Source organism: Salminus brasiliensis, chromosome 11, assembly GCF_030463535.1.
Source record: "Salminus brasiliensis chromosome 11, fSalBra1.hap2, whole genome shotgun sequence".
NCBI classification, from domain to species: domain Eukaryota; kingdom Metazoa; phylum Chordata; class Actinopteri; order Characiformes; family Bryconidae; genus Salminus; species Salminus brasiliensis.
In genome coordinates, this window is record NC_132888.1 from 34,951,681 (window position 1) to 34,974,039 (window position 22,359).

The 22,359-nt window shown below is 38.9% G+C and overlaps 1 protein-coding gene across 1 annotated transcript; it reads left to right on the plus strand.

Moving 5' to 3' along the window:
• Positions 1-962: 962 nt before the first annotated feature.
• LOC140565108 (TRPM8 channel-associated factor homolog) lies at positions 963-15,682 on the plus strand. The gene is made up of 8 exons (XM_072690919.1): positions 963-1,214; positions 4,842-5,269; positions 11,031-12,610; positions 12,900-12,994; positions 13,198-13,411; positions 13,497-13,736; positions 13,847-14,184; positions 15,440-15,682. Exons 1-8 carry the CDS (start codon positions 963-965, stop codon positions 15,680-15,682), a joined length of 3,390 nt encoding a protein of 1,129 aa, XP_072547020.1.
• The last annotated feature ends 6,677 nt before the right edge of the window (positions 15,683-22,359 follow it).

Consider the following 22,359-nt stretch of genomic DNA (forward strand, 5'->3'; position numbering starts at 1 on the left):
TAGATGTTCTTACCATCTCCAGATGAAATAAAAATGTGTTGTGGTATCACATTAGCAGATCTTGAAACCTGTACCTTATATTCCAAGAGGATGAAAATAGACAGGAGCACAATGCCACCTGATCAGCATTCTGGATACTCACCCAACAAGTTCACGAGTGCATCTACTGATGTGAGCAGTGTCACAAGAAACGCTTTCAGAGGGGCTGAAAGTGACTCAGTAGACTAGAACGCTGACACTATGGCTTGAAGATTACAATTTAAATTCAGCAGCTGGAACCACAGAGAACCGGCCGTTAAATGTGCTTCCTCTTAATGTGCTTGGAGGAACTATCAAGAAACCCTGTTCTTTTATAAACCTTTTTTTGAAAGTTCCTCAAACAACCATAAGGGGTTCCTCCACAGTATAGTCAATAGAATTATTTGTGTAAAATTTGTATATTTCTATTCAATTCAATGCATGAATTTTTAGCATGGAATGAATATTTTTATAAATCCTACTTCTGGTTTGACTGAAAAGATTTTGTGGAATATTTTTAACTGTAAATCAGCAAACCTACAACCTGCATGTAACTCCTCTGCTGCGTTCTCTTCACTGCCTTCAAAATAGACCAGGCCCTTAATACTTGATTGCAATGGGCAAAAGCCCATCAATACCTAAAGTATGGCTCAGCTTGACCCGCCATCCCTTAAGATCAACGAAAGACAGGCATCCAGGCTTTTTTCTGTCCTGCAGTGGTGGAACGAACTTCCCCTTGGTGTCAAACTCTATCTTCCAATGCAGACTTAAGATGCACCTATTCCAAGAGTACTTGGGTGAAGTGTAGAGTCAAGTATTATGGTCTCCAATCTGACATTGTGTTTAGTAGTATCTAAGCTAACAACAAAGCACTTTATAAAGTCACTCTGGATAAGAGCGTCTGCAAATTGCCGTAAATGTAAATGTACACCGTACATTGCCGTATGAAAGGCGAGCCTGTGTACAGGAAACTGACACAGGCGCAGACAACCTGTGTGACAGTGCAGAAGCAGAGGCGGCGGGTGCTGCTGGCACAGGAGCATTTGCATGGCATTCCCATGAATTTGGGAATAAAGCCGCCGGTCACTGCTGACACAGGAGCGGAGGGCACCACTCACACGGGAACCACAGCAGACACCATCGCTGGAGAAGACCTAAACAATCTGGGAGGCGCCAGGGTCGGGGGCAATGAAGCTGTAGGCTCTGGCTCGCGGCGCAGGCATTGAAGTTGGGATCTCTGGTGCACTGGGGCTCTCCTGAGCACCTGGTGATGCTGTGGTGGTCGGTTTGGTGGTAGGTGGGATTTTGTCCCAATGCTGTGTTTTGCTGGACATGTGCTCTGAGGGCAGAAGCTGGGAGATTTTGAACAGAATTTCTGTAAAAAATGTTGTGAAAGTTACGTATGCAGAGGTCACACAACTATAGCATGTAAGTGAGTAGTTGAACTTCTCACAGACCTGTATAAAAAGGCAGGATTTCACAGTTGTCTCCTCAATGTTCTGCTGAAATTCAAAATGATCACTTGATACTTCAAGTTGGAACGGAGCTGTTCAGGCATTTCCGAAAACCCTGAAGCACCTCTTTTATACAGCATTGTAAACACACCTAAGTCATTGGTGCATTTAAATCTGTGGGATATGTTTTAGTCCTCTACCAATAATTAATTGTGAAATGAGCTAGCTATAGTTGTTAGTGCTCACTATGGTTTTACAGTGTATTGGAGTCAACTTTATTATCACAAATGGACAGAACACTACTAGGTTACTACTTGTAATTACTTTTGTCTAACAGAATTATAAAAAACAAACTGCTGTTTCAGTTTTTAAAAAACTATTTGGCAAGCTGCAAGTTTAATGTGGTTCTGCAAAAAAAAATCATTAGACAGTTCTTTAGCAGTGCTCTTTATCAGCAGAATGTGTTGAGCATGAGTTACCACTTGATAAAATTATATGCATCAATATTTTTCTAATCCAGATGGCAAATAGTGACAATTGCTAAAAAAAAAAAAAAAAAAAAAAACAGACCAAAGCTAGCATGGCTAGAGCACTGTTTAAACCTGCAGTGTAAAAAAATACTCACATTGTTCATAAACAAGTTTATTGAGACTCATTATATTACAGTTCAGACAGCCTGTGTGTAGTGCTGAAAGATAGTGTAAGTCAGTCAGTCAGTTGCTGTTATTATCTCACAGCTCAGACAGAGACTGTATGTAGAGCTGAGAGTCAGTGTTATATTACAGCTCAGACAGAAGCTGTGTGTAGAGCTGAGTCAGTGTTATGTTATTACACCTCAGACAGAAGCTGTATGTAGCGCTGAGAGTCTGTGTTAGTCAAAATGCGGTAAAGACATGCAATCCTCCTTTAGTAATCTAAGATTGCTTCTTTTTTCAAAAGCATATATAAGCTCCCTGGACAAAGAATCACCTTGTCTGTTTAAGGTGGTGTTGCAAAGCAGATTTGGTCTACAGGAAGGTTTTGTCAGAATTGTGAACATAAACATAAACATAACCTAACCCTTACCCTAGCCTATGTAATTTATTTAAATTCACCCATGCCTTACCCTAACCTAGGCTTAACCCAATCTAAACTTAATCTAACCATAACCCTAAACCATAGAACAATGTAAAAATCAAACTATTCTTCAGGAGTTCCTCTAAATTCCCTTTTTAGATGCTCTAAATTGTAGAGAAGTAGCATGAATGTGACTGTTGTGACACAATGTTTTCTCAATTTTTCACTTATATGGCAAAACAATGCCACCATTGGAATGGAGCTTTTTTTAGAATCCTAAAGTATGTAAGAAAAATCATCATGCAAATGTTACAAATATCTTGGGGGCCACTTTATGTCATACATGCCAAAATTGAATGAAGAAATTTTATATCTGACATTTTGGAAAGACAAGGTTTCTTTCACCCAGATATTATATCATGCAGGATCTGTCATGGTCTTGGAACATAAACTCCCTGGTGAAAAGGTACTTCAGCCTCCCTATCACACCAGATGTGTGAGATTACCTCAGAAGAGATTTCAGACTGTTGAAAACATGCATGCAATTATGTATGGAATTAAGCAGAAATAAATACTTCAAACAAAGATGAACTGATCTACTCAAAAACAAAGCTTCAAGCTTCCAAGGTTAGATTTCACTCTTATAACATCAGAAAACAATTAGAGAAAAAAAGTAATTGTTCGAAGGTGTCTTAGGATGGAAAACTGTATTTATCTTGGCCTAAATGAATAATGGAATTAAGCTGAATAGAGTTCAGAAAATTGAAGTAACAAACCATGAACCTCAAACATGGTTGTCTCTTCATTGAAAAGGAAATCATATATCCAAAATTCAAATATGAAATCAGCCAAATTCAAAGCCCCAGAAGTGTCTTGGCTTATGTTATTTTACATCCCCAACATGTAACTCCAATTTACATACACTCAACCTATTGCAAAAGCCTTTTGAGATTAAATATAATGGCAGCTTTGGAAGATTATAGAAGTGAGGCTGAAAAGGCTAAATGCAAATGATAGGCCACACGGAGAATGGAGAAAGAGGACACCCCAGCATTAAAGAGTGTAAATGAACCCCTTCTTAATGTTTTACTTGTTGAGGTCCTATCTGATTTTATGTACAGTTGTAAGGTTTATTCTGTCTAATCTGTCCAATTGATCCTTTATTGATTTAGAATTTGATTTACTGTGATATTGTGACACATACAGTAAAATATACACTCTTTTAATTCAATGGTTTTACAGAATAGGACATAATAAAATAAAACCATGTGTAAATTACACCACAATAATCAATTGCTTAAAGGTGTTTTCTGAGTGACTATCATCCTCTCACATTGTTCAGCAGGGATTTTGGCTCACTCTTATTTACAATGTTGCTTCAATTCATGTTTTCATGCTTCAAATCAGGTTTTTGGACAGCTTTAGCATATAAAGTCCTACAACAGCATTTCAATTAGGTTGAGGTCTGGAATTTCACTGGCAATCTTGAATTCTTTGGAATGGACTTAAGATCAAAACCAGATCTTTTATTTAGGCTGAGCCTTTTTCCTGAAGACTGGAGTGCAAATATATTAAGACAGATACAGCACATTGTTAGACAAGCCAAAGAGAAACACAAAAGGGGCACTATAATTTCCAAAAGAGCCTACATCAATACCATGATGTGCCTGCTTGCAGTGTAAGCACACAATGTTACATGGCTGTTGGTGGTGGGAGAAATGTACTTGGCATGTCCCATAAAGGTTCCTAGTAATTTGGTGAAAATATGTAATTGGCAAAGTTTTTGCTGTTTACTTATCAATGTAGAATTGGATTCATCCACATCATCGGTGTCTCAAATAATGACAAAAATGATTATCTCAAAAAAGTCTACATCACAGTTTTTTTTTTCCCATCTATTAGGACATCAAGTATTGCTTTTCTTGAATGGCCCATTAAAGATGTGTAACCACTGTACTAAAACAGCAAACAAATGAATTCTTCAGTGCAAAGGGAAAATACTTTTACACTTTACACACAATTTAAATCAATGCTTGCTCTTCATAATAGTAGTCTTACCATTATTGAAATGGAGAACAACTGAGTGCAGTGAATGTGTCCTAAATAACTGTAGAATAAAGACACCTGTTTTGATGGTTTAGTCACAGTACAGTGGTACAGTGGCAGAGTTTTCCTGGCATAATTTAGAGAATGGAGAAATAAAGCGCACTAGGGCTCCATTAGAATTCCTCATTCAGAAAGGCAAGGAATATGGAACATGTGTAAGTCTACCTATGTAGGCTGTCCTCACAAACTAAGTGACCATGTGACCAGGGACGCTCAGGCACAGGAAGAGGCATAAGTTTGCCCGAGGGGAGGGTATTTGGGTATTTGAACTGGGCACAGGAGCTGCATGAAGTTGATGTCTGCTCGTATACCCTCCCACCAGTATTTAAGGGAGAGGAGATGGAGTATGCGGGTCTAACCCTGGTGGCCAGATTTAGGAGAAGTGTGAGGCCAGGCAATAAGGCGCTCCTGAAAGAAAACAGGTACAGAGGTCTTTCCGGCTGGGCACGCAGCAGGTACAGAGGTGTGTGCAAGGACCTGAGCAATCTCAGAGTCTATGTCCCATTGAATGGCATGGATGGCTATGGAGGAGGGAAGTATGGTCTCCTCACTTTCCCCCTTCTGATGGATGCGGAAAAGGACACCCGCCTTGGTGTTCCTGGAGCCAGGCTGGTAAAAAAAGGAAAAGTGAAAGCGTAAGAAGAACAGGGACCACCAGGCCTGGCGGGGGTTTAAACACTTAGCTTAGCACAGATACTCAAGGTTTTTATGGTCTGTGACAACTTGGAATGGGAAGGCGCCAACCTCCAGCCCTTGACACCATTCCCTAATGCCATCTTTATGGCGAAGAGCTCCCTGTTTCCTACGCCGTAGTTACATTTACAGTTTTACATTTATAGCATTTAGCAAACCGATACCTCAATCCCATACCTCAATACCTCTTATCCAGAGCAATACCTCAATAAGGTGACCATAATACTCTACTATTCACCCAAGTCCTCTCGGAAGAAGTGGGTCTTCAGTCTGTGTTTAAAGACAACGAGCGACTCTGCTGTTCGGACATCCAGGGGAAGTTCATTCCACCACTTTGGTGTCAGGACAGAAAAAAGCTTGGACGCTTGTATTCCGTTGATTCTGAGGGATGGCAGGTCATGCCGAGCCGTACTTGAAGCTTGAAGGGCTCTTGGTGCGGATTGGCTTTTGACCATTGCCATCAATTACAGAGTGGCTGGTCCATTCTTGCCTTTGTGGTTTGCTTGGCCAGCATTAAGGTTTTGAATCTAAAGCGGGCAGCTACAGGAAGCCAGTGAAGAGAACGCAGCAGTGGAGTGACATGGCTGAATTTAGAAACGTTGAAGACGACCCGTGCTGCTGCATTCTGCATAAGTTGTAGGGGCCGGATGGTGCGCAAAGGGAGACCAGAAAGAAGAAAGTTGCAGTATTCAAGTCTTGAAGAGACGAGAGACTAAACGAGCACCTGGGTGGCCTCTCTAGAGAGGAAGGATGTGAATTCTCCGGATGTTGTACAGGAGAAATCTGCATGGCTGAGTTACATTTGCAACATGGCTTGAGAACGATAATTCATCATCCATGACAACACCAAGGCTTCAAGCTTCTGTAAATGGAGTGACCAGTGAGTTTTCAAATGAGATGGCAAGATCATTTAGGTTGAGTTTGAGGTGGTGAGCCGCCATCCAAGAAGAGACATCAGTGAGACATGCTGAGATGTGGGTAGGAACCTGTGTGTCAGATGGTGGGAAAGAAAGGATGAGTTGTGTGTCATCGGTGTAGTAGTTGTAAGAGATTCCATGAGAGGATATCACTTTACAAAGAGAGCTCGTGTAAAGTGAGAAAAGAACAGGACCAAAAACCGAGCCTTGTGGAATGCCAGTGGAGAGACTACAACGTCCCCCTGCCTTGTTACCTGGTATGAGTGTCCCTGCAGGTACGATGCAAACCATCGCCATGCAGAGCCAATAATTTCAAGGCTGGCAAGGACAGACAGAAGGATCTTTTGGTCCACTGTGTCAAAAGCTGCGGAGAGGTTGAGCTGCGGAGAATCAGAACCGATGACAGTTTGGCAGATTTAGCTTCAGTAGAGTGTGCTGCCTTGAAGCCAGACTGGTTAGGGTCCTGTTTGTTCTGAGTGAGAAAGAGAGACATTTGGTTGTAGACGGAGCGTTCAAGAATCTTGCAAGAGAGAAGAGAAATGGGTCTGTAGTTGCCAATGTCCAAGCTGTCCAGAGTTTGTTAAGGAGAGAGGAAAAGATGGTGAAAAGTTTGCGTCGGTCAGATGCAGATGCTTCCAGTTTCCCCTTGTAGAAAGATGCTTTTGCAGCAGCAACTTCAGTTCTAAACCTGGAAAGAACAGACTGAGAAAGTGGTGATCAGGGAAATCCGGAGGAGTCACAGCCACATCCAGAGCAGGGACAAAGATAAGGTCCAGAGTTTTCCCTGCTCTGTGTGTTGGTGCAGACTGGTTGAACATGAGGACCAGGAGGACCAGGAGAACGATAGAGAACAACGTTTAGAGACAGAGCAGAAGCAAAAGCTGAAATGAAATCTGCCTTCTGCACCGCAGACTGGCAATTCCAGAGTCCCCTAGTCAACATCCCCTTGGTATTAGAACAAGGTGGGTAAATGAGATAGTGGAATTGTGATGTCAGCACCCCAATCAAATGAGCACCAAGCTTCTATGTTAACCCAAAGACAAGAATATTAGCAGAATCTAGTTAAAAGTATATTTTAAAAACAGCTTATCTTACAAGCTAAAGATGAAACCCAAGTAAAAAAACAAGCACACTGCAAGTTACGTTTGGCCACCGCTACGTTCAGCCATTGTTAACTTCTATAAGTACAATGATATGGGGTGGAGTTTGTTGCTCTCCCTGTATTGTTGGGAGAGGACTGCCCCTACCCCGATATTGGAGGCATCTACCACCACGACAATCTGTGTTGGCCGACCAGTCCAACCTTTCATCCAAGTGGAGTCCAAGATACCTGTAGGTCTTCTGGAATGTTGAAAAGTACTGTCCCCTATGGTGCTCCTGTGCTGCTGTCTCTGCTCCAGCCTCTGAAGTACAGAGATTAGTGATTACTTTGTATGTCCAATGGACATGGAATCTTTTTCCATGCATGTGTGCAGGGCTAACTATATACTAAATATAAACACAGCTTGCCACAGTCATGAGTCAAGAGCAGAAAACACAATCCCCATTCAGTGGAGGATTTTAAGCACCGTAGTCAAGCACATGAAGAAACTAAATTTTATGAAAGTCAAAACTACTGTTGCTTTGAGGAGGATGAGGACTTGAACAAAACTATTTAGAGACTGGGGTTTCTTCTCCTTACATTGGAATGCATGTTCAATGTAAGGAGATTAACTAGTAGAGAAAATGTATTTTCTTTCCAGCTCAGTTCTAAGAAATCCTACTGAGCACCTTGAGAAAGCAATTGAAATCTACTCAAACTTCAATCTACCTTTCCATTCTTTGTAAGGTGGTTTATGTCAACCAATATGGTTACCCAAAAGTGCTAGGCCCACTGCTTAGAGATTTGAAATCCTTGGAAGATGATGCCATTTTTGTGTCAAGTTTAGGCAAAGTGGTCAGGGGAACTGTGTTTGCTGTATTTGGTGGTTATCTTGCAGCGTACTCTATGGGTGGCTTTTTTGAAAGATTTCCTTCCATATGGTCCCAGGACTTGGACCTTTTATTTATTATGGAGACATGGCTTTAATCTGCAAAATAAAGCCAATTTGTAGAACTCTGCCCCCGGGACTACCTGTATTTTAATTCCCAGGAGGACTTGCGGCCGGGGCAGTGGTCTTGCCACAGTTTATAAACATGACTTAAAATGTTCTCATAAAATGTTGTATGTCTTGTATTTTTAAATTTTGTCTTTTAAGATCATGTACGCAAATCCTGTCTTGTGCATTACCGTGTATCACCCTTTAAGTCTAACAGCACATTTCACATGGTTCTCAACTTTTATCAGGTTCTTCTACTTTTCTTTTTACTTTTACACATAGACAAGGACACTAATAAGTTTGCTACAGAGTTTTTAAGAATCACAGAATCTCTTAATTTTAGCAAACACATTACTGACCCACTAAAGTGCATACTTTAGATCTAATTTTAACTCTGGGTCTGACTGTTCGTTCTGTCTGCGTAGAAAATCTTGCAGTGTCAGACCATAGTAGTATTATCTTCAAGGCAGAACTTTAAGCCCCTGTCTCTAAACCTAAATGCACTGTTCGCACTCGTGTCCTTAATAATTAGTCCATAGTTATGTTTAATAGTCTATTCTCTTAGTTACATGACTCTGTGGTTCTGTGTACCTCTGTCTTAGATGAAATTGTGCCTTTTAGAACCAGAGTTCAAAACCACCAATAAATCCTGCCCTGTGGATAAATGAGGAAATTATGTCTCTGTAGAGGAAATGTAGACAATCTGAATGAAAGTGAAAGCAGTTAAAGTTCACTATCTTCATGTAAAAGACCTGTTAGTTGCTTAGACTTCACATTTAAAAGAGGCAAGAGAGACATATTCCAAAAACTTGATTCCTGAAAATAGGTTTAATCTATGATTTTTGTTTTCCTCCTTGTTCTCAGTTTCAGACATCGACAGGTTTTAAAAAAAATTGTAAGCAAAGTCATAGCCCTATTTTTTAGTACATCTGGCATTCTCTAAATGAGTAATAGTTTACTAGTCATATTGATTGATTACTAAAAAATATGAAGTAAATGATGAATTGACATTCACGTCAAGGTGACTCTAGTTTACAAGTAATTTGGTGTAAAATGAAAGTTAGGTACACTTTATCTTATTTCTTTTAGTGTGCAAAAGTTTAGGACACGTTTACTCAAAATATGGGGTGAAATCTACCACAAAAAAACCCTGCAAATTGTTACCTCATATTCAGTGAGTAGATTCCATAGGTAGCCTTTACAGTTTTCATCTGATTTCATTTCTTTATTTTATTTACTCTTTTTTATTACATCCTTTGATTTGATTGTAAAACCAAAAATTCAAAGACTTCAAAATGGTCCAAGTGTGTATTTGAAGATTTAGCTTGTCTAAGAATTTCAACGTAATACATCTTAATCATGTACATGTTGTCACTGTATGAAGTGGGAGTGTCCCAATCCTCTCAGATTAAGGAGGGATGAACTTGCTTTATGTTTGTATACACAACAGCTCAGTCGGGATCATCTTTGACAGCATATTTTATTGCTGCTGTCTAAGACCAACTTGCGCCACATCTTATACTTGCTGCAGGTTCTCCACGGCCAGGAGATGGTACATTATGAACAGCAATACCTGGAAAAGCTTGGAAATGATTGTTTCAGTTAGCTCTGCATCCAACCATGCTTCTGCAATTATTGCGTATTTTGATATAATAAAATATTCAAAATCTTCATGTTCAGATTGACTGTCAAACAGATGATTTAAGCAATGCCAATGAACTGATATGAGCTAAAATGATGTGTGTGCATTTACCTTTGATTTGCAGTACCTTGTATCTAATTACTCTCCTAATTTGTATGGTAGCAGTAAGGATGTATTAATTATTCAGACTTAATTTTGTTTCTGCATTTTGACTTTTTTGGTAAAAAAAAATAACAACAATGTGAATTGTTGTTGTTGTTGTTCATCTGATTTTGAATTTAGCCAATCGTAAGATTCTTTTTAAGATCCTAACCAGAAAAAGTCTTTTTGCCTGAATTTTGTAAATGTAACAAATCTGAATTGTGTACAATGAATGCACAATTTTTTCAGTATATGAAGTGGGAGTGTCCCAAACCTGTCAGATCAGGGAGGGATGAACTGGCTCTATGTGTATATAAGAGCTCATGCTGGTTGCCCTTGTTGCATTGTGCTGCTGTCTCAACTCAACTTGTGCCACATCTTGTACTTGCTGCAGACAGAAGCAGGCATTTCCAGCCATGTATGTATTTCATATTTACATCAACTTTAAGTCAAATTTACAGTCATGTAAATGTAATGTCTAAATGTCTATTGTTCAACTAATTTGAGTTGTTTAAGGGACATGATGGTGCAAATAGCACTGCAGCATCATTGTAACCTCTTTAAAAGTCAAGTCTGTGTTGTAAAGATCCGGTCAGTAAAGCCTCTTATAAAGTTGTAAAGCGCTGTGTAAAGTTTTGGCATTTGCGGTCAATAGTAGAAGATGAACAGATCTCCACAATGCATAGAAATGATTTCTGTAATATTTTATTTTTTTTTTTTTTTTCATTTCTACTCATTTCTACATTTCTACTCAAATTGCATTTCTGTTGCATGATGCAGCACTAAACATTGCAGCTTATTTTCATTATTTAATTTAAAATAAAAAATGATCACTTGGTTGATACCCACATTTTCATGGGTTTGACTGTAAATAACACATATTTACTATTATCTTAAACCTCTTATTTATGGTTTTCTTCACCAGGAGTGTCAAGACTTTCAAAGATGACCTGCAATTTCTTTTACAAGGTGTGTCTGAGTTTGACATACAAGGGCCGGCTGTACCATCTGAAGTATTTGTGCATGGACCTTCAGCATTTCCCATTGGACTCACACCAGATGGAAAGGCATTCTTTGCTGGGGCCCACTATGGACAGGGACGAGTAATTTTGGTTAGCCATGAATCCTACCTTGGCCGTGAATCACTGTCCACTTTCTTGATTAATGCAGTTCGTTGGCTTAATAAAGGACGTAAGGAGGTTATTGGTGTCTTACCAGAACTTAAAGATGCCTGTAGGATACTGAGCACGTCAGGACTACAGTGTCAGTTTACTGGTTTTAATGGAGAGCTGAGTGTCTTTGTCTGCACCTCTTACAATGATGCTCAGTGTAAAGAGATCCAGGAGTTTGTTGCTGCTGGTGGTGGCCTCTTGATAGGTGGACATGCTTGGGCGTGGGCCCAAAGTCATCGTGGCCGTAATGTTTTGACAGAATGTCCTGGAAATCGCATCCTCAGCAAGATGGGATTGTGCCTTTTAGACAACATTGTAAGTGCTGGTTTGTACAAAGCTCCTCATGTTTTTGAAGGTGACTTAGAATTCCTTTTGCAAGGTTTGTCTGAATTTGACATCCAAAGTGATTCTGCACCATCTGAGGTGCTGGTGAACGGTCCTTCAGCATTTCCTATTGGGCTTACCCCAGAGGGAAAGGCATTCCTTGCTGGGGCATACTACGGACAGGGACGTGTAATAGTAGCCAGCCATGAATCTTACCTAGGTTGTGAATCCCTGTCCACTTTCATGATCAATGCTGTTCACTGGCTTGATAAAAGATCTAATGGTGTTATTGGAGTCCTACCTGAACTTAAAGATGCTTACAGCCAGCTGAGCAAGTCAGGATTGCAGTGTCAGTTGACTGGGTTCAAAGAAGACTTGAGTGTCTTTGTCTGCAACTCCTACAGTGATGCTCAGTCTAAAGAGATTCAGGAATTTGTGGCTGCTGGTGGAGGCCTTTTGATTGGTGGACATGCTTGGTGGTGGGCCAAGTGCAACCCTGGTTGTAATGTGAAGACAGATTTCCCTGGAAATCATATTCTTGACAAAATGGGGTTGTGTCTCTCAGAGAAAATTGTGACTGCTGGCACGTACAAGGCCCCAGAGGTGAACCAACATGGAATTATCTCTACAAGGTTATATCATTTCCAGGACTTGTTGCAGCGTTTTGCTGGGCATGTTCTCCACGGCCAGCAGCTGGGAGATTATGAACAGCAATTCCTAAAAAGGCTTGGCAATGATTGTGTCCGTTATCTGTCCATGCAGGGACTCGATTGTGATGTGTATAAGTCAGTAGTTGAACTTCTCAAAGATTTGGTTAAGGCAGGATTTCCACAGGTGTCTCCTGAATGCCCTGCTAAAAGTCCAAAAGATCGTCTGCTTCTCCAAGTGGGGACTACAATGTTCAAAGTTTGCGAAGATCGTGATGCACTTCTGCCACACATGATTTTAAAGCCAACTAACCTTCAATCTGTGGCCAATTCAAGAGTCAAGATCAGTGCAAGTACAGCAGGTAAAGTAAATAGTAAAAATGTAGTCGCTCTGAATTCTTCACCTTGTCCAACATTTTGCATCCAAACATCATAACTCAAAATTCTATAACTTTACAACTTTGTGACTTTGTTTGCTTAATCAAATTAATGTTGGTTTGGTCAACAAAACATTTAGATAATATAGTACAACAAAATATAGGTGATTGTTCACAATGATACATTCTCTTTTGTGGAATGTATGTTTGGCTAAGTGGTGGGTTTATTGTTTTTGGTCAAACTGATGGTCAATTAATTGCTTTCTCATTTTAGATAGCGAAGAATGGATAAGCACAGGTCTCTATCTTTCTCCTGGAATGAAGACTTACATGACAGTGCCCAGAGAAATAATAGGCAAAGGATGGCAGGTACACATCTATTTGTATACAAACTGTATTCGTACCATTTGTTTAATGTGTTATTCCAACACAACACCACATTAGCTAGCAGACTGAACTGTTAAAACACAGAAGGTTTGTAGTGAAATATATCACAAACCTACTGGAACTGAAACTATTTGAAATTTGTATTATTTAATATTTTGATATAATTAAATACACTAAATCTGCAGGTTCAGATTGGCTGTCAAACTGATGACTTAAGCAATGCGAATGAACTGAAACGGGCTCAAAAGGTGTGTGTGCGTTTCCCTTTGGAAAAAGAGAGTCTCCAAGTTTGTAATCTGTGGGGAGGCCTCATATACCTGATTGCACCTCCTAGAAGTACAGTACAGGACTTTGAGGTTGTCATAGAGACAGCTGTGAAGGCACCATACTACAAGTCTGGTAAATCTGATTAATAGTTATTCCTCATTAGAAAGTCAATATTGAGCAATGGTATTCTATGGTAAAAGTCAAATGTTTTTCTCAGGACAGACCAGTGTATCTGACTGGGTAGCCAAGATCCGTACAGCGCCAGCACCTTGGGCAGAGCTGGAGTTTGAGAATCTCATCATGGCCTTTCCATCAGAGGTGATACGCCAACTGGATTGTCCAGACATGGTTGCCGCTCTCTGGGACTCCATTATGAGGAGTATAGCTGACTTGGCAGCTAAGCCTGCAAAGTTTCCCCGCAAGGAGCGCTTTGTTGCTGATGTTCAGATCTCTTGTGGTGTGTATCACGTAGAAGTGTTTTAATCTCTTTTATGGCAGAACTATTACAACTACAATAAATGTGATTACATGACTTGCAGTATTTACATGACTTACCTGTTCCTACAGGCTTCATGCATTCTGGTTACCCCATTATGATGCACACTGGCTCTGCTCCACATCTGGTGAATCCATTTGTTCCTGGTAAAAGTAATTTTTGGGGAGCTATCCATGAGCTGGGACATAACCAGCAATGCTCTTACTGGGAGTTCCCACCACATACGACTGAGGCTACCTGTAATTTGTGGTCAGTGTATGTGCATGAGATGGTGCTGGGTGTAAACAGGGCAAATGCTCATGGGAGCATGACAGCGCAGAATCGTCTAAGCCGAATTACGAAGTACATCGCGGAAGGCAGGCGTCTGGAGAAGTGGGAAGTGTTTACAGCCTTGGAGACTTATATTCAGGTAAGTGCTGAAGACCCCTGTTTAAGTTTCCTGACTTCAGAGAGTTGCACTTTGACTAAGATTTAAACAAATCAGCAGAAATTTTAACCTTTTCAAACATTTTGCATGCAAATATCATAGCTCAAATCTAAAGCTTAAAACAGACAATGACTAATTCAACTTGAATAACATTAAGATTTTAGACTCCACTGAGGCTTGGACTTTGCAGCAGCTGATGTCAGACTGGATGAGACTCACCGGCATAAATCTACCTCCTTAAACCCTCTACGTGGGCCAAGACAGTTACTCTCAAAATTATTGTTATATAATATACAGTTACAGAGAGAGACTAAAATAGTACGCTGTCTCCACAGAACATGCACAAAACTCTCAGCACTAGGATAATTAACAAAATACTAAATATAGGGTTCACAATATAAAAACATACATACTGCACACCTAATATTTGGTTAAATACCACTTACAAGTTTCACAAGTTTGACAAAATGCTTTTGGTAGTAAGTAATTAAGTATGGGGTAACCAGCAATGATTGTATGAGGTTGGAATTATATTAATTTGTTGATATCTTGTCACAGACCAGATTTTTGAGCACTCTCCCTAAATGTATATCAACATAGGGTTGAACCAGGACTTAGATACTTTATTAAACCCAGAACAAGATCACACAAACCGAAGTAGATGAAATTGAACAACAAGGCTTCTCTTCTTTTTTTGGTCACTGGCCCCTGGACTGGAATTATGTTTTTTTCTCATGAAATTGGTTGGACACCTGCTTCGTTTGTTGCCCACCAAAACTTAATATTGGGCAATATAATGCTTGCAATATAATGCTTGCAGATAGGTTAAATGGCGTTAAGGACCACGAGGGTCAGTGTGGTCTGGATAATGCTGCCTTCCCCATGGTAGACTGGGGTTTGGTTTCCCAGATAGGGAAGAGATCTCTGAATTGGAGTGTCAGTTAAGTGCTGTACATATTTCACTCTGCTAACAACAGGCTGGTTTTCCATCAGACATTGTACCCTTACCTTATGTATTTTAAGTACATTATTATAATTTTAAGGGATGTGTAACTGCAGACCACTCTTCATTTTAGACTTTGCCAAGCCTTTTTAGACACAAATTCATGGGAAATGTTTTCATTTAGAGTGCAGTCGGTAAATGTTTTTTTCACAAGATTTTATTAATATACTAGGATCCATTACCTGGTTTTAGCTTCATTCCATTATTTTAGTTTGTTTTCTTCTCTTTTTAAAGCTGCAGGAACAGTTTGGCTGGGATGCCTTTAAGAAAGTCTTTACAGCTTACCGTGACATGAAGAATGTGCCAAAGGACAACAATGGCAAGATGAACCTGTACGCTGAAACCTTTTCCAAGGTGGTGGAGAAGAATCTAGTCTCCTTCTTCAAGGCCTGGGGCTGGCCCATCCAGCCCAGTACTGAAGAAAAGCTTTGCAGCCTCCCTGAATGGAGTGACCACCCTCTAGTTCAATATAAGTAGCTAAACCAACCATGTCATCTCTCTTAAAGAATTCTGTCTCAGATTATACATATTTCACTGTTCCACTTGTCCTAAAAAATATTTGAAACTTGCTATGAAGCTACGTGTTTTCTCAGTTTGTGTCTCTGGATTACCCCACAATGTGTTTGTATAGGTTTGCATTTGCCATGAGTGAACAGTTGTCTGAGATCGGTCTGCTTAAGCTTAGCAATCAGGACACACTTGGTAACATTTTACTGAAGGGTTAAAGGGCTATATGAAATTTGCATAAGCCTTTCATGATAAGAGTCGAAGTCTTTATTGCCTACATAGGTTTAAAACAGTTGTCATTAAGATGCTAATGTAGGTGTGGTGGTTAATTGCTAGAATCCTCAGTGTAATTTAGTTCAACTGTCTTTAAACACATTGTTTTGATTTGTTCAGTATGAGTTTCACTACAAGGATTATGCCATTCAGTCTTTCTTAATTTTTATGGTTTAATTTACTGGCATTAATTATATTATTGGCATTCTTTACTGATGAGTTGGGATTGAGTTGATTTGTGGTGATAAAACATATTCAATAGAAATTTTAAAAATAGGTAAAAGTAATTGCCACTTTGCAAAAGCCTTCTGAAGTTGTTAGAACTTTAGATGTTTAAGCTTAGCATTGTAAGTCTTGGTAGTTTCAGTTCACTTCGAATACATCTTGAGTGTTGCATTTTGTTTGAAAGAATGGATTTAAACAAAAGATCCCATGCTTTAAAATGTAACACATCTAGATGTAAAAATCATTCAAATAAAGATGTTTGTATTATTTGTACTCTCACATTCATTTTATGGTCTGTTCCATATTTTTTGCCGTGAAATATTTTTAGAGAAGAAAAGAGAGCAGGTGCACCCAAAAACAGTCCTAAACGACTCTGAGGATGCAGAGCTGGATTCAGAACTAAACTAAAGATGAGCCCTTCATTCTTTCCATCTTGTTTTGTCCAGACCTTCTAACTCTTCAGTTTGGTCTAAACTAAATTAGCAGGTATAAAAGTTCCTCAGTCCAGACTCAAGGACCAAAATCTGGTCCAATCAAAAGAGGTTACCAGAAGCTGATTCTTTAGTGTAAAATGTCTTTCATGGTTCTCCCTCCTCCTTAAATGACTACAGAGCAGTGGTTCTAATATCCAAGCATTGAAGGTCCTGGAAAAAAAGTAGTGCTGCTCAGCCACTGTTCCACTAGGGTTCATGTTCTGAAATGTTTATTTGAGCTTAACTCATAAAAGTTAAATGAAGTTTAGTAGAAGTAATAATGTGGTTCTCCAAAGGGAGATACATCCATGAAACAGAAAGGTTGATATGCAGCTGTTGAAACTCAATAAACCAGCAGAAAAAGAAAAAAAAAGGCATATTTTTGTACACCAGCAGAATGAGATGACCATGTGTTGCTGCTTGCTGCTGTTCTGTACTGTTTTTCTCCAGACAGCAAGTAATTGCTGTGTATTATATGTTTTGGTGGGATACTGCTGTACATGCTTGTAATCCCTGTTGCTCTAAAAGTAAGATTACAGTGGTTAGTTTCTATTTTTTTGCATTTCTAACATTATCCATTTCCTTTTCCTTCTCACACTCACATTAACCCCTCCTCCCTGCAGCCATATTCTGATAACTCCTAACCCTGTTAGCTGTGACAACTAGCCAGATCAATCAAGGTTTAGTTGCAAAGCCTGATGGTATCCCAGGGCACTGAAGATTTGTGCCACCCAGCTACATGGAATTCTTTATTGCTGTCCTGCCTGGTTTCCTGGTGGAAAATACATCACACCATCCTTGATCTACTGGTCAATGTGGTAACAATCGGTAAAGAACTGGTAAAGAACATTGTTTGTACAACCAGTGACCACAATGAACAACATCTCTTTACTGTATAATGATTTTACTTTGCACAAACCCACTAACAGGACAGGCCCATAAATAAAGAGACTCTTTTTTGTACTGGTGTATCTTAGATTTGTTTTCACTTTAGTGCTGTTCAAAATAATAAACAAGTCTTACTTTAAATGTTGAAATTAACATTTGATTTTTTACCGGAGATCAGTTCGTCTACTATTTGCTTACCTATTTACACCAATAATAAGTTTGATCTTTTGCATGCATGTCAGAGCTGATTAGAAGTACAATTTTCAATTCCAAATTCTTCTTTGTTGCCCACAGTCAACATAAGGATTTATTATTCTTGGGATATGAAAATACAATTCCATCATGCTTGATTTAACATAATGAAGTACAAACTAACCTAACCAGGTACTGGATGATAACAACAAATACAATGGGGCTTCCTTAGGAAAAGTGTTGGAAAAAGTTAGTAGAGTATCAAATAGTGTGTAAAGCCACTATTTATTGCAATAACCATGTTCGTCTTCATGGTGTTAAACATTTGCTAAGCAGATTTTTCATTGTAATAAACAAATTAGATAATTAAATTGCTGCAATGTAACTGTGCATATGCATTGTATTCAGCAAACAATAGTAAAAAAATAAGAGCACATGAAAATGTAGGATTCACCAACCAGTGCTTATATGCATCTTATTCCTACTAAATCATTGAATGTTTAAAGGTGTAATTTAAGTTTAATTCAGCAAGAAAATAAAATGCTGAAATGCTGACTTTAACCATGTTTTAAAACATATAGGAGAACATATATCATTTATCTAGGCAAGGGCACAACGACTTAGAGGTTGGTTGCAGTTGTTTGGTTTTTTGGAGACTTAGATGTTTTGCTGAATGGTATTAACAAAACCCTCAAAGATTTTGCACATGGGGACTGGTTAGTCAGGGCCATGGAGCAGAACAACAAGATGTTATTTTGCTGTTCATGGTCATATAATTGATATGTGACACTGAATTTTATTAGACTCTTTGGCACAGTTGTATTGATAGATGCTATTCAACAGTTTTCAGGTTAATGATAATTGTATCTAATAGTAGATACAATTAATTTTATTGTATTTAATATTTATATTGTGGATTTGATCCTTTTGATTGATGTAATACACTTTCGGCTTTTATAATCTTTCATCTTACATTTTGTGCTCTCTCTCTCCTGAGTTGTGAATATGTTGACCATTGAATATGCTCTTTTTTATTATATATTTTACCCATGTTATGTATATCTGTAATGCTGAAATCATTTTTCAAGTATATTTTAAGAGTCTTAACCGTGGATCAGATTTGTTCATCTTTTCACTTTTTGAGATATCGACAATCATCCATTAGGACTATATTTTAAATAGTTTCAAGTTGTTTCTTTGTTATGCTGTGGGAGAATACTATATACCATTATTATATGAAGATTGAAGATGAAGAGGAAGATACATTGAACCGTGACATTGTGACTTGTCAGTATAGTTAGTGGAAATAAATGGAGAGAGAAAGAAGATAAAAGTCAGCAGTTTCCTTTATGAAAGATGCAAGTGCAAGCAATCCTTATTATCAAAGTCCATGAAGTGAGCAGCACAAAGCAAGGTTGGGACATCTATGAAAACACAACACAAGCAATGCAGGAGAACCCAAATGCATGTCTAATAGTGCTGTGATGACATACAGAATGCAATTTAATGTGATATAGTGACACTCTTGCACTCTAGAGGCATATTTGTTTAGATCTATTCCTTGTAATTCCTTGTAATGAAAATAATGTGAGCAAAGGGACACACCTTGATTGTTAAATCAAGTTGTGTCCACTAATTAGCATCACAGGTGTCTACAATCTTGTAATCAGTCAGTGGGCCTATATATAGGGCTACAGGTAGTCACTGTGCTGTTTGGTGACATGGTGTGCACCATACTCAACATGGACCAGAGAAAGCAAAGGTAAGAGTTGTCTCAGGAGATTAGAAAAAAATTATAGACAAGCATTTTAAAGGTAAAGGTTATGAGACCATCTCCAAGCAGGTTGATGTTCCTGCGACTACAGTTGTACATATTATTCAGAAATGTAAGATCCATGAGACTGTAGCCAACCTACTTGGACATGGCCACAGGAGGACAATTAATGACCAATCAAAGAGACGAATAATATAATATAATAACAAAAAAGCCCAAAAAACCTTCTAAAGAGATTAAAAATGACCTTCAAGCTCAAGAAACATCAGTGTCAGATCGCACCATCTGTCATTGTTTGAGCCAAACTGGACTTCATTGGAGACGACCAAGGAGGACACCATTGTTGAAAACAATTCATAAAAACCCCAGACTGGAATTTGCAAAAACCAAATGTTGATAAGCCCCAAAGCTTCTGTGAGAATTGTCCTATAGACAGATGAGACAAAAAAAATTACTTTTTGTCAAGGCGCATCAGCTCTACATTCACAGACGGAAAAATTAAGCATATCAAGAAAAGAACACTGTCCCTACTGTGAAACATGGATGAGGCTCTGTTATGTTCTGGGGCTGCTTTGCTGTATCTGACACAGGGTGCCTTGAATCTGTGCAGGGTACAATGAAATCTCAAGACTATCAAGGGATTCTAGAGAGAAATGCACTGCCCAGTGTCAGAAGGCTTGGTCTCATTCGTAGGCCATGGGTCTTGCAACAGGATAATGAAAACACAGGATAAAACACACAGCTAAAAGCACCCAAGAATGGCTAAGAGGAAAACATTGGACTATTCTGAAGTGGCCTTCTATGAGCCCTGACCTAACTTTGATTGAACATCTTTGGAAGGAGCTGAAACATGCCACCTGGAAAAGGCACCCTTTCCTAAGACTTCTGCACCTCTCAGTAGGTATTTTGGCCCAAGAGGTGCAGAAGTCTTAGGAAGTCGCAGGAATAGTTTGATTGCAGTGATTGTCTCAAAAGGTTGTGCAACAATAATTCTGTTGAAGCATGGTTAAAAAGCAATGTCTGACTTTCATTACTTAATTTTCACAGCATTATTTACTAACTATTACTTTTGTCAGATTTAAGTTATTTCTGTGACCAATGTGGGTTTTTCTTTCATTAACCGCGGGATACCAACAATTTTTCCATGTGTGTATATCCTTTTCCGACATTGCCATCCAGTGGACATAATCTACATTACACACTCTATTCAGTGATGTTAATTGGCCTGTTGAATGGATAAACGTCTGTCTTTGATTTCCTGCCAGAAGCCTGTAAACCTGCTGTTAGAACACCTGTTAACTGTTAGAATAAGCATTTATAATTTTTTGTAGAAATATTTTTACAATTTGTTGTTTTTGAGAAGATAAAACAAGTCAACAAAGGTGAGCTCTGTCTTATGTGTTACTTCAAATGAACTTACTTGTTTTTCTTGTTTAAATTTAAACATTTGGAGAAAGGCAAGATGACATCTTGAAAAATGATATCTTGAAAAATCCTAAAACCTATACCTTTTTTTTCAAGGAAAATAGTAGACAGGATAGGAGCACAATGCCACCTGAAAAGCATTCTGGATACTCACCCTGCAAGTTTTCAAGTACATGTATGGATGTAAGCAGTGTCACAAAAAACATTTTGTGTTCATATTGTACTGAGTGGCTCAGTACAATATGAACACGAACACTTTGGTTTAAAGATTACAAGAATTAGTAGCTGGAGCCTGACAGAGCCCAATTGACCGTGCTCTCCATGGGTAGATAAATGGTGCTCTCTACCCTCATCACTCCATTTGTGATCCTGTCTGGCACAGGCATCTGTTGAATGATTTAACAGAGCTGGGGATCCGGTGCTTTCCTGGTCCATTGGTTACTTAGTGATGCTTCATTGGCAGCAGGTTGAAAAGAGGCATGTCCTTGTTTCTACCCTATTAGTGTCCGGAGCATTTCATGTGAGTGACTAGTGGGGTCGCTGACATTCAAGCTGGAAGCTTCTTGTATGTCTCATATCTATTTAATTTTAGTGTTTACATAATTTGATTTTTTTAAACGGATACAACTCAAGCCTGTGTTTTCTAGCAGTGTAAAAGATGGAGTTCTTGAAATTTGTTGGCTACACTGTTAAAAGTATAAGATCCTTGAGGACCTTTTGCAAGTTATTCAGTTTCAAACTGTGGAGAACCCTTTTAATGTACTTGGAAGAACTATCAAGAAACCATTTTATTTTAAAACTAAAAGTAGGTTCCTCAAAGCACCATAAGAGGTTCCACCTTTAAGAAGAGGTTCCAGTATTAAATTATATTAAATTATAAGTTACAATCATATTTATTACTTATAAGTAATATAAGTTCCTCAAGGATCTTATACTTTTAATAGTATACAGTTATTGAGCGTGCTCAATCCACATTAGTAAAATGACTACACAGTTATTGTCAATAAAAATAATTTGTGTAAAATGTGTGTATTTGTGTTCAATTCAATGCATACATTTTAGCATAGAATGGAATGAGTCTTTTTATAAAGCAGAAGTATGGTTTGACTGAAGATATTTTGTGGAATATTTTCAGCTGTGCAGTCTTCAGCTGTGAATCAGCAAACATACCATCTGCATGTGACTTCTCTGCTGCGTTCTCTTCACTACCTCTCTGTAGCTGCCTGCATCAGATTTAAAACCCTGAAGCTGGTCTGCAAAGCCAAGAATAGACCAACTCATACTTGGCGACAATGGTCAAAAGCCGATCAGTATCAAGAGCCATTCGAGCTTCAAATATGGCTTGGCTTGAACGTCTTCCTTTAAGATCCACGGAAGACAATCATCCAAGCGTGGTG